This window comes from Pygocentrus nattereri, chromosome 3, assembly GCF_015220715.1.
Source record: "Pygocentrus nattereri isolate fPygNat1 chromosome 3, fPygNat1.pri, whole genome shotgun sequence".
NCBI lineage: Eukaryota > Metazoa > Chordata > Actinopteri > Characiformes > Serrasalmidae > Pygocentrus > Pygocentrus nattereri.
Window position 1 is genome coordinate 20,111,920 of NC_051213.1, and position 18,316 is coordinate 20,130,235.

General features: G+C 40.8%; 1 protein-coding gene across 1 annotated transcript in view; it reads left to right on the forward strand.

Annotated features, from left to right (window-relative positions):
• dpyda.1 (dihydropyrimidine dehydrogenase a, tandem duplicate 1) overlaps positions 1-18,316 on the forward strand; it is a 166,847-nt gene that overhangs the window by 64,051 nt on the left and 84,480 nt on the right. Inside the window, exons 10-13 of the mRNA XM_017700381.2 lie at positions 128-297; positions 3,282-3,492; positions 11,377-11,561; positions 14,904-15,119. Coding sequence (XP_017555870.2) covers positions 128-297; positions 3,282-3,492; positions 11,377-11,561; positions 14,904-15,119 — 782 coding nt within the window. The remainder of the gene's footprint in view (positions 1-127; positions 298-3,281; positions 3,493-11,376; positions 11,562-14,903; positions 15,120-18,316) is intronic.

The window sequence follows — 18,316 nt, forward strand, 5'->3', positions numbered from 1 at the left end:
AAGTACTAGTATCTGCTGAGCCGTTAAGTGGGAATAGTTCTGCAGGAGGAAATCGTGTTTTTCCTTTTTCTCACTCTCTCTCCCTCTGCTTGCTTTTTCTCTATCTCTCCCTCTCTCTGGGGCTCAGGGATGTGTGGCTGCGGCTGGACACTGCCCCGGCTCTACGGTAGCGTGATCATTCTGGGGGCTGGAGACACTGCCTTCGACTGTGCCACCTCTGCCCTCCGCTGTGGTGCGCAACGGGTCTATGTGGTCTTCAGACGGGGTTTCACCGACATACGTGCTGTCCCAGAGGAGGTGAGCAAAAAACAGGAGGAAGTACCGTGAGGAGAAGAGGAGGTGGGAGGGGCCTGAGGGGGGGTGTGCTGAAGTATGGAGAGGAGAAGAAGAGAGAAAAAGTCAACAGCAGGCAGCAGCTTATTAATATTTGGTCTTGCGAGGGGAGTCTGAGGCAGAGGGTTTATTAAGATGTCCCTGAGAATGTCCTCTCTCTGTCTTCTCTCTCTCTCTCTCTCTCTCTCTCTCTCTCTCTCTCTCTCACTCACTCTCTGTGGCCCACTGACACCACTCCTAAGCCTCTCCTCCCTCATTTATTGCACAGACTTGTCTTTGCTTTCAGGGGGAGATTACTGTCAAAAGCCCCCCCATCTCCCTCTCTCCCCTAGACTGCAGTCGGCTCTACACTGCTTCCTCTCTGATAATGACGGCAGTCAGCCAAAGGATGGCATGAATGGCTCTATTTAGGCCGTTCTTCGAGAGATATGTGTTGCAGCAACTGCAATAACTTTGGAGAAAACGAAAAACTTGAAATACTTTTTTAAAGCACTACATTGCAATAAAGTATTTTATGGCAAGAGAAACTACCTTAAATTTGTAGAATAGTATCTTTTTCTTAATTTGCAAATTTCCTTTTATAGTAACAGCTTTTTGACAGACTCATAGTCTTGAGTTTCTCACAGTGGAAGAATGGACATTGATGGTCTGCCAGGTCATGCATGGATGTAAGGAGCCCCATTTTCCTTTAATATATTTTTTAAATAGGTTTTTGAACTCAAGTTTGGGAAACTCCTGTGTTTTTCCTTTATGTTGTTTCCAACTTCGTGTCTGAGACAGTTTCACAAGAAAAAATAAACTTTTTACGTATTGTAAATAACAATTGCATGTTGGGAGTAATAAAAACCAAAATACATCCGCATCCATAAAGCTAGTGCAAAATAAATCGCCATGCGCACCGTCTTAAGAAACGTATAGAAAACCTTTTAATGAAACATGGCAATATGTCTAAAAATCATCAGGACAAATAGAACAATGTCATGTCGAGGCTTTTTATTTCTTAACTGGGTGTGCTTGGGAATTTCTTTGTTCTGGGATTTATTTTGCTCAAACTTTATGGATGCGGATGGATTTTTTGTTTTTTTTGGGACTGCCAGCATGTAATTGTTATTTTGAGTTTTCTGCAGGAGCCCCCTGCTCCAGGAGCACCTGTCTTTTTGCTTCATTTTTGTTGTTTCATGAACTTGTACTGTAATTTGGAAATTGATTACAATTGGGTGGCCTCTGACTTTTGCACAGCACCTTGTATATTAGCATTTAATTTAAATTTCACTTGTTTTGACATGTAGTAATTGCTAGTTTTCTACATTTCAAAGCAAAAGTGGAGCTGCATGACAGCAGTGTACACCTCCGTTAGAAAATCACAGTACTTTCTTGTTTAGTTTAGTTCCCCCAAGATCTTTCACTCCTATCATTGGTAAAAAGTTATCTCTCTTTATTCCCCTGGTATATGATGTTCCATGACATGAACATGATAAAGTTAGAAAAGAACAGATCAATAAATGAAAATACAGAGGCAAGGTAATACAGTAAATGAAGAAATCTATTCTTAATCACCCTCCGAAGAATACTTTTGTCACGCCTTGTGTTGCCCTTCTCTGCGCCCACCTCTGCGCTACCATAGAAACGACAGAAATAACTTAAAGAAAATAGGAAAAGTAAGGTAATTATTCACATCTGTTTACACTTTCCTGCAGAGAGCCCTGGCAATGCTGCTTCCATCACCTCCAACTAATTAAGTTTGTTTATAAGGTATATTAAATTTAGGGATCTTGTAGGCGTAAGTAACCTTCACATGGAAAGCTAGAAAAAAAAAAAGTTTTGTGAGCAATGTGCATTGGCGTGAACTGAGACAGTTTAGATAAGTATTGTTGAATCATCATGTGGCTACACTTCTTTTTAGACACATCTCAGGTGCAGATGTAATTCAGATGACCCTCTCTGTGGGTTGATTTTCATAATTTGACAGAAAATCTTGGGAAGCCTCATTAACACTTTACACTCCATTTTTTGTTTTGTTTGTTGTCAATCCACCTTGCCTTCTCACAAGATAAATACAGTGATTATCTCTTCTTTAGGCATAAAATAAAAGCTATTGCATATTGGTATTAATTTAAATTAAGAAGCATGCATTTCTGAAAGGGTAACTTTTAAGATAAGTGAAATGTTCTTAATTTTATCATATGTTAATACGTATAATGTAGACAGTACTGTTCAAAAATCAGAAACCACAAAGACCAAAAGATATAGAAAATTTCTAATAACAGTGTAAGATGATGTGGACCAGCAAAACTGTCACCATCAGATAAACAGTACTTAAACTTTCATCTTTGTGAGGTAGTAGGAATGTGTAGCTGTTGAGAAGCTGTAACTGAGAAAATGAAATAAACAAAAAAGAAGGAAATTTTTCATATTTCAAACAAAGAAGCTAGCGGCCCATCCCTCAACATCCCTGAACGTGTTTGCTGCTATTTGTATTATAAGAAGCAGAAAATACAACCAACTTCTAAGACTGAACTTTGGAAGTGTGAAAAAATATTTAAAAAAAACTGAAAGCAGGTCTCCTGATACTGAAAGCTGTAATGAAGGCAAAGTGTGGAAATACTAAACGCTGAACATTTTAATATTATATTAAGTTGTGCTTTCCTTTTTTCCTTATGCTGAAAAATTAATAACTTGTTCTTAATGGCCAGTGTGAATTTTGGATCATTTCTAATGATCCTTTCATTATGAAATGTTCATACAATTTAAAAGGCAGCTGCAGTTTTCTAGTGGTGTAAAAAAGTAAAAATCAGTGCAATTTCGATACAACAATGATAGTATGACCACACTGTATATTGTGTCATGATGGCCAAAAGAAGCTACAGATCATAGAGGACACTGATACTTCATGCAGGTGTAACAAATTCTAACCACTCATTATTGTGTTCTCTCTGCTGTCTGAGTAGATGGAGCTGGCTAAGGAAGAGAAGTGCGAGTTCCTGCCTTTTCTATCCCCGAGGGAGGTCCTGCTGAAAGAAGGCCGCGTTCACAGCATGGAGTTCTGCCGTACAGAGCAGACTGCCACAGGCGAATGGGTGGAGGACCAGGAGCAGATCACTCGCCTAAAAGCTGACTTCATTATTAGTGCTTTTGGCTCTGTACTCAGTGACCCTAAAGGTAGGACGTCTTACACCAGACACAGACTGTTCTGTCAGTATCATTGTGATCGTATGCAGCCGACATACATATATGTTATATTATATATGTCCATGCAATAAGCATATCAGTCAGATGTCTGCACAGCAGTTTCAGCACAGCAGATTCCTGCGTATTGTGTGTACCTTTAGAGCTTCATTATGTTCTAAATAAACCCATCAGTGTTGTAAGTGGCTGCCATTTTTAAATGGACGCAGCCATATTGTCAGTGTTGTTTTAGCACTCTATTCATTTGAATTAGGCTGAATTAGCTTGCCTGCCTAGCTGTGCCAGTGCTCTCTGATTAAGTGATGAAGTGGGCGATGGTACATTTGAACAGGTGTCCTACTGTCTCTAGTAATCCACTTGCTTGTTTTCATGGCAACCGGTGAAGCTAGAAATCAGGAGTTTGTTTAAACTGTTGTCAGCGAACTGCCAAAGTGACTCTGAGAGGTTTTGCAGGGCAGACATGCTTTCGCTCTTTGTGTCTTCCTCTTATGATGTTTTTCTGAAGTCGTTTTAAAGGATCAAAGCCATCCTTTCACTAAAGTCACCAACAAAACATGAGAAAGTGTCCAGGATGTCTTTTGGGCTTATTTGGCACAGGTCTTTTCAGCTTTTCTCTTCCTTCGCTGATGGCAGTGTAGTGATGGATGGCCTTGAATGAGTTTTATAAGGTGGCTAAATGGAGAGCTGCTTAAAACACAATGTGTAGAAGGGATTAGCATTGAGCTCCCACAGACAGCCCTCCAGGAGCAAACACAAGCCATTATGGGCTGTTACACCTGGAATTATTCATGGAGAATCGTACTAACGTGATCATGCAGAAACAACATGCCCATTAGTATAAGAGAATGCTGTGGTAGAAATTGTCTTCGTTGTACCATTTTATATAATTTTAGCTTGATTTGATGCAGATCTCTAGATAATAAGCAATAGTTTTTACCATTAAGGTGTTTAACTTTTTTTCTGTTTATTGATCAGAAGTCTAGTTATTATTTTGTTTTGGTACACCATTCAATTGTAATTACATAATTACATATTTAATTACATAGTAAGTATGCATTGAGTTACACAAACATTTGTTTTATATTTTATATCCTTTGAGTTTGCACAACATTTTTTCTGTTTTCAGTGTCAAGCAGTGCCAAAAACATCAAAATGCACAGAATTGGTTTTCTTACCACAAGACAAGAATGTATTCACATCATCAGTTTTTCATGAAATACAAATCAGAATATATTCATATTTTTACTTTGAAAAGAATTTGTCTACTTGTTTTGATACCCTATGAATCCAAAATAATGTCCAAATATTGAATCATGCTTTTATTATTGCTAGCAAGGATTAGTGAGAGTTGTCATACAGGAAAGCCTGATGCCTAACATATATTTCAACTATGTAAAGATTTTAACTGCATACCTTTCAGTTCTCGCACCTACTGTTTTTGGCAAAAGTAACCCCTGTGGTAATGAAATGTACTGTAATATAAGCACAACCTGTTATGCGTAGGGAGCATTTTATTAACATTATCATTCAGTGGGTATCCGCTTCAGTGAGCAGCAACTTTTGTGATCATCTGTGGGCTGCTGTGTACGACACGTTTTCCACCATCGATGGAGCAGAACTTCTTTCCTGACACATTTGTGAAGTTTGCTAATGAGATTACACCGATAAAGGGCACACCTGCTATGATTTTCAATTAGGGTCACACTGAATAAATAGGAAATAATGTCACAGGGGGATAGCGCTGTCCAGAGTTGACCAGAGATGACATGTCCCAGTAATGAGATTCATCCTACACAGAGAGTTCGAGCTTTACACAACTGGTTACCCAGCAAAGCCATTACCCAGCCCTCCAAAGCAGCACGGATATGCTAATATCTGCATGACTTAAGCAAGCATAAGTTGTGCATGTTTTACATGCTTTTATAATTAGCTATGGCTGGAAAGTACATATTTATTCAACCAAATGATCACAATGTAATGAATAAGGGAAATGTAAAATAAGTATCTGTATGCTGCTCCTGTTTTCTGTTTCAGCTGCATGACTCGTTATATTTAATACTTTTTTCTGACCATTTTAAGGCTGCCCAGAGTGTTTTAATTGGATGAAAGCCAAACTATAAACAATAATAAATAAATAAAAAGTTTACATCTATATTGCGCTCATATATTTACTCGAGCAGACAGTTTCTTTTAGATATTTCAGAGCACCTTATTACCCTATTATAAAACCACTGGCATAATTAGGCCAACACTTTTATTGCTCCAACATCACAATGTGTACTTTAACAGAGCATGGTGATTTATGTAAAGTATTAGCAACATCTGGGCAACGTGCTTAACATTAGCAAATGCTGGAGGTTGTAATGTTATTATTAGCAATTAATCCACAAGGTTAATTAAACACAAAGACACCTCTGCAGCTGTGAGGAAGAGTGTGGATGACTGTCGGCAGATGAGCTTAATTTCATAGAAAGAGATTTTGGAAGGATGTTATTTCAAGTGCACGTATCCATAGGAAACAATTTGAACATTTAGATCAGTTTTAATGGGATTTCTTCATTTATTTCTAGTGCAAGCTGCAGCTATTGCATTATAAGTTTCTTGGTTCCCCCATTCCGTCTTTTGTATTCCAAACATCTCAGAGTGTGTTACACCCACCATGCTGTCAGTTCCATCTTCTCCAGGTCTTATGAGCTCCATGGCTCACCCTCCTAAAAATGCTGAGAGGTGATCTTTTCTCTCTCTCAGCAGTCTGTGTTCTTTCATTTAAGAAATATGAATTACTTACCCACTCAAGTATCTCGTCAGATGGGTACGCAGTGTGCAGCGGCAGGCCGCTGCCGGAATAGCTGACATGGCTGGAAAAACTGGCTAGTAATCTGGTGGGTCGGCCCACTGGAGTGAACAGATGATTAGATCCCTGGCCACATTTGGCTTTTTTTCGGAGGAAAGAATAGGGGCTGGATTATGATGGAGTGACTACTACCAGGGGCATGTCATTCCACCTCAGGCTCCGCCCCCACACAGACAACCAGCTGCCTATCCTTTACATCAGCATTCCATTAATCACCACACATCAGTAATGGTGAACTTCTCACCATAGGCTAGTCCACCTACTCATTCTTAATGGCTGAATTGTACTAGAACTTATAGAGACTTATACATAGCAAATGCAGCTATGTTATGAAGCACCTTATAAAAGGAAAAACAAATGTCTTTTTATGAAGCCTAGTCCTCATCAAATGAAAAACTTGTAATTTCTTTACTGTATTTTATTATATTTTTTACTTAATTTGAAAATGCTAGCCAGTGATGGATTACTGACTGGAAAAGTGGGACCATTGCTCAGAGGTCAGAAAAATGGAACAAAATGATTAAATGAATGAAATTAATGAATAAATCCTATCTGTCCCCAGTCCCCCCAGCTCATACACTGGCACTGTTCTTATTTCATGTAAGTTTTATATTGTTATTGACTCATAAGATATTGTTACTGCCATTCCAATGGAATAATTTAGATGGTGTTTAATAGCAGTACGGACACAATAAGCTAAGCCAAGTTAGTAAGGCCTTTTGCAATATACACTATATTGCCGAAAGTATTCACTCATTCAGGTGTTCCAATCACTTTCAGGGCCACAGGTGTATAAAACCAAGCACCTAGGCATGCAGACTGCTTCTACAAACATTTGTGATAGAATGGGTCGCTATCAGGAGGTCAGTGAATTGGATGATAGGACGCCACCTGTGCAACAAGTCCAGTCATGAAATTTCCTTGTTACTAAATATTCCACAGTCAACTGTCATTGATATTATAACAAAGTGGAAGCGATTGGGAACGACAGAAACTTAGCCACAAAGTGGCAGGCCACGTAAAATGACAGTGCGGGGGCAGCGGATGCTGAAGTGCATAGTGCGCAGAGGTCACCAACTTTCTGCCAAGTCAATCAATACAGACCGCCAAACTTCATGTGGCCTTCAGATTAGCTCAAGAACACCATAGACAGCTTTATGGAATTCCAGTTTCCATGGCTGATCAGCTGCATCCAAGCCTTACATCACCAAGTGCAATGCAAAGCATTGAATGCAGTGGTATAAAGTACCGCCACTGGATCTAGAGCAGTGAAGACGTGTTCTGTGGAGTGATGAATCACGCTTCTCCATCTAGCATTCCAATGGATGACTCTGGGTTTGGCAGCTGCCAGGAGAGCGGTAATTGACTGACTGCACTGTGCCAAGTGTAAAGTTTGGTGGAGGGGGATTATGGTGTGCATGTGGTTGTTTTTCAGGATTTGTGCTCAGCCCCTTAGTTCCAGTGAAAGGAACTTAATGCTTCAGCAGACCAAGAGATTTTGGACAATTTCATGCTCCCAACTTTGTGGGAAAAGTTTGGGGATGACACCTTCCTGTTCCAACATGACTGCACACCAGTGCACAGAGCAAGGTCCACAAAGACATGGATGAGTGAGTTTTGTGTGGATGAACTTGACTGGCCTGCAAAGAGTCCTGCCCTCAACCTGATAGAACACATTTGCAATGAATTAGAGTGGAGACTGCTAGCCAGGCCTTCTCGTCCAACATCAGTGTTGTGACCTCACAAATGCGCTTCTGGAGGAAAGGTCAAAAATAGCTGCAAAGTTTGGGCTGACATCATATTAAACCCTATGGACTAAGAATGGGAACTCACTCAAGTTCATATGCGTGTTAAGGCAGAGGAGCAAATACTTTTGAAATATAGTGTGTGTGTGTGTGTGTGTGTGTGTGTGTGTGTGTGTGTGTATATATATATATATATATATATATATATATATATATATATATATATATATATATATGTATATATATATGTATGAATGTATGCCATAACTTTGCACAGACCATTTTTTATAATTTTCTCAATATGTTACATATAAACAAACAAACAGTTTAACAGTGTGTCAAACATATCAAATAAATGCAGAAATAATTGCATGTAAGTTTTTGTTCACTATAGGGGATGTGCTAACTTATTTCCACTTAGAAAATCAACCAAACATGTAATTTGACTGGGCGTGCCCAGAATTATCTTACGTCGGTTTCTGCGACTGTACTTTTTACCCAAAATAACTGCTCAGTAGTATGGAGTTGGTACCACACACTACGTGGTTACTAACTAGAACCTGTTGGACAAATCGGTGCAGTTTATCTATGCTACCTTGGAGCATAGCATCATGCTATTCAAAATAATTACCTAGAACTTTGTATCTCAAACTTACCTGATTAATATGTAGAACTTACAGAGCTGTGAAAGAGTGTTATAAACATTACAGTAAGTGTTGTTGTTAATCCATGGACATCAAATTATTAGACCCTACGGTTTGTATGATATGTTAACCTCTCCTTTTATTTGTCTTCACATTCGAGTATTATATATCATTTCAGTGGTGTAAGCATATTTTCCTACTCTATAGTATTCTTTACCAAGCATCCCCCTTCTCTTCCATCTGAAATGGATTCTTCTAGTTAATGGAGCCTGGCAATCTGCATCTGCCACTAAGAAGTATGCCCATGGGTAGAGGGTGTGCATATGCATAGTGTGTGTGGGTGTGGGTGTGTGAGTGTGTGTGTTTGTGTGTTACAGCTACTTTACTTAAGACCAATCTCTCAGGAGAATCAGAGGCCTGACGCACTCCACTCTCTCTCCAGAGGGAGGAGGAGGAGGAGGCTAAAAATGAGGAAGAAAAATAATTCCCTGTGGTGTGTGTGTGTGTGTGGTGCATGTGCACATGTGTGAGTTGATGTGTGTGTTTGTGTGATTGAAATGGGTTAAGTGAGATTGTTTGAGAGGTCCAGGCGGTTTTAGAGAGCTCTGGATGGAGAGAGAGAAAAAGGGGCAGTCTGCATTATAGTACAAATTTCACCCATAAAAACTGATTTCTCTCATCTAAATTGACCCACCAACCCACCAGCGAATTTCAAGCCTTTGTTCTTAACATTATCTATTGAGCCTCACTCTTCTTTTGCACTTTTGCATCACACATTTTTTATGTTTAATACTGTGCTAAATACCATTTCATTCTAAATCCTGTCTTATGTAGTTCTGGTGTATGTGTGTTTTGTACAGTATTTTTTTGTACAAGTCAGAGACCACTCTTCATTTTATTTTATTTTTTGTAAAGATGGCCATTAAGTTCTGAATTTTTTGCCTCAAGAAGAAAGCAGAAAGTATATTTAACAGAAAATTACATAGTAGCCAATTAAATGTATCAAATTGTTCAGTATTTACTGTGTCTACACTTTACCTTTATTGCAGCTTTCATTATTTTCTTTAGATTTGTTTTCAGGGTTTCAGAGAAATCTGCAGGGATATTTTTCCACACCTCCAAAGTTCATTTGGTTGCATTTTCTGTTTCTTATGAACCAAGTAATTCTAAACACGTTCAGTGATGTAGAGTTCTGGACTCTGGGATGGTCTGTCCATTGTTTTTAGAGTATCAGCAGCTTCTTTGTTTGTTTTGCAGATTTTCTCTTTTTTGTATGTTTCCTTTTCCTGACAGCTGCACATACTTTCAGACCCCTAGCGCTGAGTTGTGTCATTTTTCTTTTCTATGTTAATAAAATGTAATGACGTCATTTATATATATTATATATATATAAAATGTGTGAGTGTGTTTGTAACAGTGTCAATCCTGCACAGAGTATTGAAGAGAATGCAGTAGGAGTGATAGAGGAAAAACCTTTCTATCACTCCCAGATTCAAGTGCACGACCACTGGTATCAAATAAAATATTCTACTGAATGGACGGAGAAGGTGAAGTTTTTTCAGTAATCCTAATAGTGTGTAATAAATCTTGTGCAACCCATAGATCTGTATTTAAAAACGTCCTCGTTGATAAATGTAGGCCATCATCCATGCTGAAAAGCATTGCCTCCAGAAGATGAATTGTATAGGTATGCGAGGGAGGAAAGGGGGGGTCATTTTATAATGTAGATCGGTTTGACAGAGTATCTCCTTGCTAACGTTGCTAGCAGTGAATGAAATGCATCAGGAGATGTTACATTAACCTAGCTAAAAGAAAGGGAAGCAGGAGAGGAAAAAAATACCCCACTTGTCATTTGTCTTGTCAGAGACTTCATATTAGTCTCACTGTGGTTTCCAGTCTATCAGACCCTGCATCTACAGTTACTGACTCACACCTTTTTCTCCCTCTCTCTTCACTCTAATCTTTTCCTTTTTTTTTCTACCGTTCTTTCTCTTTGAGAATGTGACTTGTGTATCTCGCTGAATTCTTTTTTCTCTCTCACTGTCTTTGTGTCTCTTTCCCCCACCCCCCCTCTCTCTCTTTCTCTCTCTCTCTCTCTCTCTCTCTCTCTCTCTTTCCTCTTTTCCATTGTGCCTTATGTATGTATGTCTCTTCTTTTCTTTTTTCCTTCTTTTTCTCTCTCTCTCTGTTGCTCTCACTCTCTCTACCTAACTTTCTTTTTGCTTTCTCCATCCTTTTTCTTTCTCTTTATCTCTGTTTCTCTCTTATTTGTCTCTTTTGCTCTTTCCATTTTTTCTGTCTTCATCCCTTTCTCTCTCCATCCCTTTCTTTCTCTCTTTTTTGTCCGTCTCTCTCTCTCTCTCTCACTCTCTCATACTCTCTCTTATTCCTATACTCTCTCTGTCTCTCTCATTCTTCTCTCTTACTTTTTCTTTCTCCATCTCTTTCTCTCTCTCCTTCTCTCTCCTCTGCTGTCTCTCTCTCTCTCTCTCTGTATATATATATATATATATATATATATATATATACCTCTCTCTGTATCTCCCTTTATCACTCTCTCTTACTCACCCCCCCACCCTCTCCCTCCCTTTGTCTCTTTCTGTCTCTTACTCAGTGAAAGAGGCCATGGCTCCCATCAGGTTAAACAGTTGGGGTCTTCCTGAGCTGAATCCAGAGACCATGCAGTGCAGTGAGCCATGGGTGTTTGCTGGGGGAGACGTGGCTGGCCTGGCCAACACCACTGTGGAGTCCGTCAACGATGGCAAGCAGGCCTCCTGGCACATCCACAGATACCTACAGGTGTCCCAAACCTCTCTCACTCTCTCTTTCTCTGTCTTCCACACACACAGCTCACAACTTACTCTGCTGCTGTTTGTGTACAGACATGCAGACACAAACAGCCAAATATTCATTAGAACCACACTTACACATACACATGTAACCACACACCCACAGACACACACACACACCCAAACACTTGTTTTTGTGCTGATGAGACCCAAACAGATGTTACCCTGATTAAGTCCCGTGTTAAGATCAAAAGCCGACGGAAAGGGAGGATTTGGAGAGCTGATTAATTATGAAGATGAGAGCTTTACATGTACTCTACGTGGGGAGAGATGTGACACTGCTGGATACAAAAGCCTCTCAATATGAGTATTTTTATGACTAATCAGAGTACAATAATGAATACATTAACATTATACTGTGCAATAAGGGAACAGCACAATAGTGATCCTGCAGCTTTATACAATGCCCTGCGCCTCATGACGGACTTACTAGTCCACATAGGATTATTTCTTAAACCTCACCTTCGAGGCTTTGGCAATAGGAACTTGTTTGGATTAATAGTGAAGAGAGAGAGAGAGAGAGGGGGCATTTAGCTTTTCTTGTGTCTAAGGCACACTAGGCTCCTACAAGAGGCTTGCACAGGCTCATATCCCTCCCTCTAACCTCTATTCACTGGCACACAGCCAAACACTGAACAGAGCCCCCCAGCCATGCGCTAAAACCCACTCAGTTCTTACACCAAATGCATTCATGTTCTAAATTGATTTTAGGTTCGTGAATAGTGCTTTGTCATCAAATCAAAAACACTAAGAAGGCGAAATGCTGAACTAGGATTGTCATGATACCAGAATTTCAACTTCAATACCAATATCACAGTTAGTATTACATGACTCGGTAACTATTAGGATTGTCAAATGATTTAAATAAAAAGTATTTTTTGTTTAATTATTTGTGCATTAAATCACAATTAATCACATTCTTTTGTGTAGTTAAACACGACTAATCACGTTTATCTTATTTGCTTATTGGCTGAAGAAATGTTATTTTCAATGTAAAAAGCAGTTTATTTTGTTATACCTATATTCCATAGGCTGAATGCAGTTTCCATTTTTATCACCAGCCTACAAGCAACAGTGGCTGCATGTTACAACTCCTCAATAATTGCATCCCTCTTGCTTTCATACCTCCACATTAAGTCTTACTTTAAAAGTAACTGGAGCTTTCCACTTTGCTGTTGTTTCTGTTAGTTTGCTGCTTGACCTCCCAAGAACGCTGCATACTGCGTCCTCCAGTGCTAATTTAAATGATAATACTGGTATTGCCAGTGGTGGGTTGTACTTGTAATTGAATTCTTCAAGCTTGATGAACTTCAGTTGTTAACAAATTCACCATGGTAGAAGCTAGAAGCAACTTTTTTTTTTTTAAAAACGGGAGACCCAACAATGGATCTTGCCATTTAACAGCTGTAACTGATCAGGAGGAGTCAAACATAGTAGCATATAGCCAAAGATCATACAAACAGCTGAGTGCGAGCAGTTGGATTGCAAGCTGGAACTGCACATGGATCAAAGGGTTAAACTAGGAAAATTAGTTAATGTTAATAATAAAATAGAAAAAGGAATTGGAGTTATATAATATATTGTGTTAACCTGTTATTAACATGTAGAATCTGACAGCAGTACTGTAGCAGAAAAGCATTTGTCATCGTTTGAACACCCAAGGTGTATTAGACTGAAAACAGAAAATTATTCAAATTGTTACATCCTAAATCATCTTTGTGCAGGTCAAATTAGCATGCACGATATGATTTGCCCATGGGAAAAGAAAAAAAAATCCTGTAATGTTAGCTGATTTTACAAAGACAATGACCATATTCAAGGTATTAAACTATTACCACATTAAAATGTTGAAAAAGCATTCACTTGTTATCATGTGATATTACACTGACTGACAGCTGTTTTTTTTTTGGTTTTGCAAAGAAAGTAGCCGTAATTTGTGCACAGGATATATATTTCCATGCTTAATGTGTCTAATTGAATCTTGCATTAAGTCACTAGTAAAGTGCATTAGGCTTAATGCAAGTGGCCTACACTTGTCTGCTCATTTTAGAGACTCATGGATGAGGGTTGGAGAACATGTCCTAATGTCCCCTTGTATACGCTAGGACGTGAGACACTGAAGGCAGCAGGCAGGCTCCTCTCCTCCAGGTCTCTGACCCCCTTCTCAGGCCTCCATTTAGCAGAGCTCTGCTGCTGAAGTGTAGCAGTCGCCCCATTAGTGTGGTTCATTTAGGGGTTAATTGTCCTAGCGTTGCTTTGGTCAGAGCAAGGCAGAGATAACTGTTTATTTGTAGATGAAATTACTACCTGTAGCAGGAAAAGGACAGACAGCAAGACTGCTTTTTTCCCGTCTTTTTTTTAAGTAATGGACTATGGTAGAGGAAATGAATTGAGCACTTTGTGGGCAGGTTCACAGATTAATGTTAGAAATGCTCTCAGATCAGCTGAACTCTCTGCACTGCATCTTTTTTCAGAGCTCTCCACTGTCACTGTGCAGTTCCTCTCTCTGAGCACCTACGCAGCAGTATCTCACCACCACCTTGGGATAAAATAGTGAAGATGCAAGCTTCCCTTCTCTGAACCATATGAGACCGAGACTTTTCTTTTCATAAATATTGGACACTAATTACTGTAAATTATTCAATAAACAAACCCCAGTAATTAAGGATATCATCTGCCAAAGACTTATCTAGCGTACACATGTTTGACAACTGCAGTCTCCTTCAGTGCCCTAGTGGGCTTCAGAATTTCCCTTGGTGTTCGTTGTTTTTCTCTGGTGGTGGGTACAGGAACTTTGCCAGCTCTCTCTCTGTCTTGCTGTCTTTCTCTGTCTCAGTGGAATATGGAGGGCTGTCATGTCTGCGTGCTCTTTCTCTTTCCACGTGACACCCCCTTGTTCATTATATGGCAGTGACATCATTACAAAAGCAATGCTAAGCACTTGATAAGCGCGAGGCTAATTAAAGCGAGAGCTGATGTATGACTGAGGTTTGTTGCCTTTGTGTTGCAGTGGGCCACGATAAACAGTGCAGCAGGATTTCACCCAAACACGCCCCGCAATCTCGTCTACCCTATCTGCTGGCCTATTGTTGCTGTAAACGCACACATGCAGCTGTGTGCTCAACTGTAAAGCGCAATAACCTTCAGCAATATTCATTCACACAGATAGCGAGCCTCCTTGTGGGATTTTAAAGGCTTTGTTCACGTGAAAATGGCTGATCTCGATTCCACAGAGCAGAGAATTGCTCTGCTGCAAAGCCCTCAATTTACATGCGGTTGCTTCTCTTTGCAGGCCATCCACGGACATACGTTTAGCAGCCACCCGCAGCTGCCCCTCTTCTACTCTCCCATCGATGCCGTGGACATCAGTGTGCAGATGTGCGGGATCAAGTTTCCCAACCCGTTTGGTCTGGCCAGTGCCCCACCCACCACCAGTGCGAGCATGATCCGCAGAGCCTTCGAGCAGGGTTGGGCCTTTGCCCTCACCAAAACCTTCTCCCTCGACAAGGTAGCCCCCTCTAAACTGGATCTGCAAAATTGAAACAGTGTATGATGAAAAATGTGTGTGTGTGTGTGTGTCTATATATATATATATATATATATATATATATAATAATGTGTGTGTGTGTATTCTTTTTTCATCATACACTGTTTCAATTTTCCATATACATATATATACAGTATCTCACAAAAGTGAGTACACCCCTCACATTTCTGCAAATATTTTATTATATCTTTTCATGGGACAACACTACAGAAATGAAACTTGGATATAACTTAAAGTTGTCAGGGTACAGCTTGTATAGCAGTATAGATTTAGTGTCCTCTGAAAAGAACTCAACACACACAGCCATTAACGTCTAAATAGCTGCCAACACAAGTGAGTACACCTCACAGTGAACATGTCCAAATTGTGCTCAATTGTGTCATTGTCCCTCCCTGGTGTCATGTGACTTATTAGAGTTACAAGGTTTCAGGTGTGAATGAGGAGCCAGGCTGTTATATTTGGTGTTTTGGGTACAATTCACTCATGCTGACCACTGGATATTTAACATGGCACCTCATGGCAAAGAACTCTCTGAGGAAGTGAGAAATAGAATTATTGCTCTCCACAAAGATAGCCTAGGCGATAAGAAGATTGCTAACACCCTGAAGCTGAGCTATAGTATGGTGGCCAAGTCATACAGAGGTTTTCCAGTACAGGTTCCACTCGAAACAGGCCTCGCATGGTCGACTAAAGAAGTTGAGTTCAGCATCATATCCAGAGGTTGGCTTCAAAAAATAGATGCATGAGTGCTGCCAGCATTGCTGCACAGGTTGAAAAAGTGGGAGCCCAGCCTGTCAGTGCTCAGACCATACGCCTGAACAATGGCTGTCATCCCAGAAGGAAGCCTCTTCTGAAGCTGACACATAAGAAAGCCTGCAAACAGTTTGCTGAAGACGAGCAGTCCAAGAACAAGGATTACTGGAACCATGTCCTGTGGTCTGATGAGACTAAGATAAACTTGTTTGGCTCAGATGGTGTCCAGCATGTGTGGCGGCACCCTGGTGAGGAGTACCAAAACAACTGTCTCTTGCCTACATACATACTGGAAACATAAACTCCAAAATGTACTGTGACATTCTGAAGCAGAGCATGATCCTCTCCTTTCGGAAACTGTGCTGCATGAGAGTTTTCCAAAACAATTATGATCCCAAACACACCTCCAACATGACAACTGCCTTGCTGAGGGTAAAACTGATGGACTGGCCAAGTATGTCTCCAGACCTAAACCCATTTGAGCCCCTGTGGGCTTCCTCAAGCGGAAGAAGGAGGAGCGCAAGGTGTCTGACGTCCACCAGCTTTGTGATGTCATCATGGAGGAGTGGAAGAGGATTCCAGTAGCAACTTGTGCAGCTCTGGTGAATTCCATGCCTGTGAGGGTTAAGGCAGTGCTAGATAACAACAAACAAAATATTGATACTGTGAGCACAATTTGGACATGTTCACTGTGAGGTGTACTCACTTGTGTTGCCAGCTATTTAGACATTAATGTCTGTGTGTTTAGTTATTTTCAGAGGACACTAAATCTACACTGCTGTACAAGCTGTACACTTCCTAAGAGATATATACATATCTCAAAAACATAAAGGGAACTCAAATAACACATCCTAGATCTGAATGAATGAAATATTCTCATTGAATACTTTGTTCTGTACAAGGCCTGGATTTGGAGTGACACACAAAATTAAAGTGGAAAAACACACTACAGGCTGATCCAACTTTGATGTAATATCCTTAAAACAAGTCAAAATGAGGCTCAGTATTGTGTGTGTCCTCCACGTGCCTGTATGACCTCCATACAACGCCTGGGCATGCTCCTGATGAGGTGGCGTATGGTCTCCTGAGGGATCTTCTCCCAGACCTGGACTAAAGCATCCGCCAACTCCTGGACAGTCTGTGGTGCAATGTGCCGTTAGTGGATGGAGCGAGACATGATGTCCCAGATGTGCTCAATCGGATTCTGGTCTGGGGAACAGGCGGGCCAGTCCATAGCTTCAATGCCTTCATCTTGCAGGAACTGCTGACACACTCCAGTCACATGAGGTCTAGCATTGTCCTGCATTAGGAGGAACCCAGGGCCGAACCGCACCAGCATATGGTCTCACAAGGGGTCTGAGGATCTCATCTCGGTACCTCATGGCAGTCAGGCTACCTCTGGCGAGCACATGGAGGGCTGTGCGGCCGTCCAAAGAAATGCCACCCCACACCATTACTGACCCACTGCCAAACCGGTCATGCTGAAGGATGTTGCAGGCAGCAGATCGCTCTCCACAGCGTCTCCAGACTCTGTCACGTCTGTCACATGTGCTCAGTGTGAACCTGCTTTCATCTGTGAAGAGCACAGGGCACTAGTGGCGAATTTGCCAATCCTGGTGTTCTCTGGCAAATGCCAAGTGTCCTGCACGGTGTTAGGCTGTGAGTACAACCCCCGTCTGTGGATGTCGGGCCCTCATACCAACCTCATGGAGTCGGTGTTTAACCGTTTGTGCAGACACATGCACATTTGTGGCCTGCTGGAGGTCATTTTGCAGGGCTCTGGCAGTACTCCTCCTGTTCCTCCTTGCACAAAGGCGTAGCGGTCCTGCTGCTGGGTTGTTGCTCTCCTACGGCCTCCTCCACATCTCCTGGTGTACTGGCCTGTCTCCTGGTAGCGCCTCCAGCCTCTGGACACTACGCTGACAGACACAGCAAACCTTGCCACAGCTCGCACTGATGTGCCATCCAGGAGGAGCTGCATTACCTGAGCCACTTGTGTGGGTTGTAGAGTCCGTCTCATGCTACCACAAGTGTGAAAGCACAAGTGTGAAAACATTCAAAAGTCACCAACACATCAGCCAGAAAGCAGAAAGTTACTGAGAAGTGGTCTGTGGATCCCCACCTGCAGAACCACTCCTTTATTGAGTGTGTCTTGCTAATTGCCAGTAATTTCCACCTGTTGTCTATTCCATTTGCACAACAGCATGTGAAATTGATTGTCAATCAGTGTTGCTTCCTAAGTGGACAGTTTGATTTCACAGAAGTTTGATTTACTTGGAGTTATATTGTGTTGTTTAAGTGTTCCCTTTATTTTTTTGAACAGTGTATATAAAACAACAGTAATAACGATACAGAGATCTGAACTTTTTATTAATTTGAGCATAGCAATGACCCATGTGTGCTTG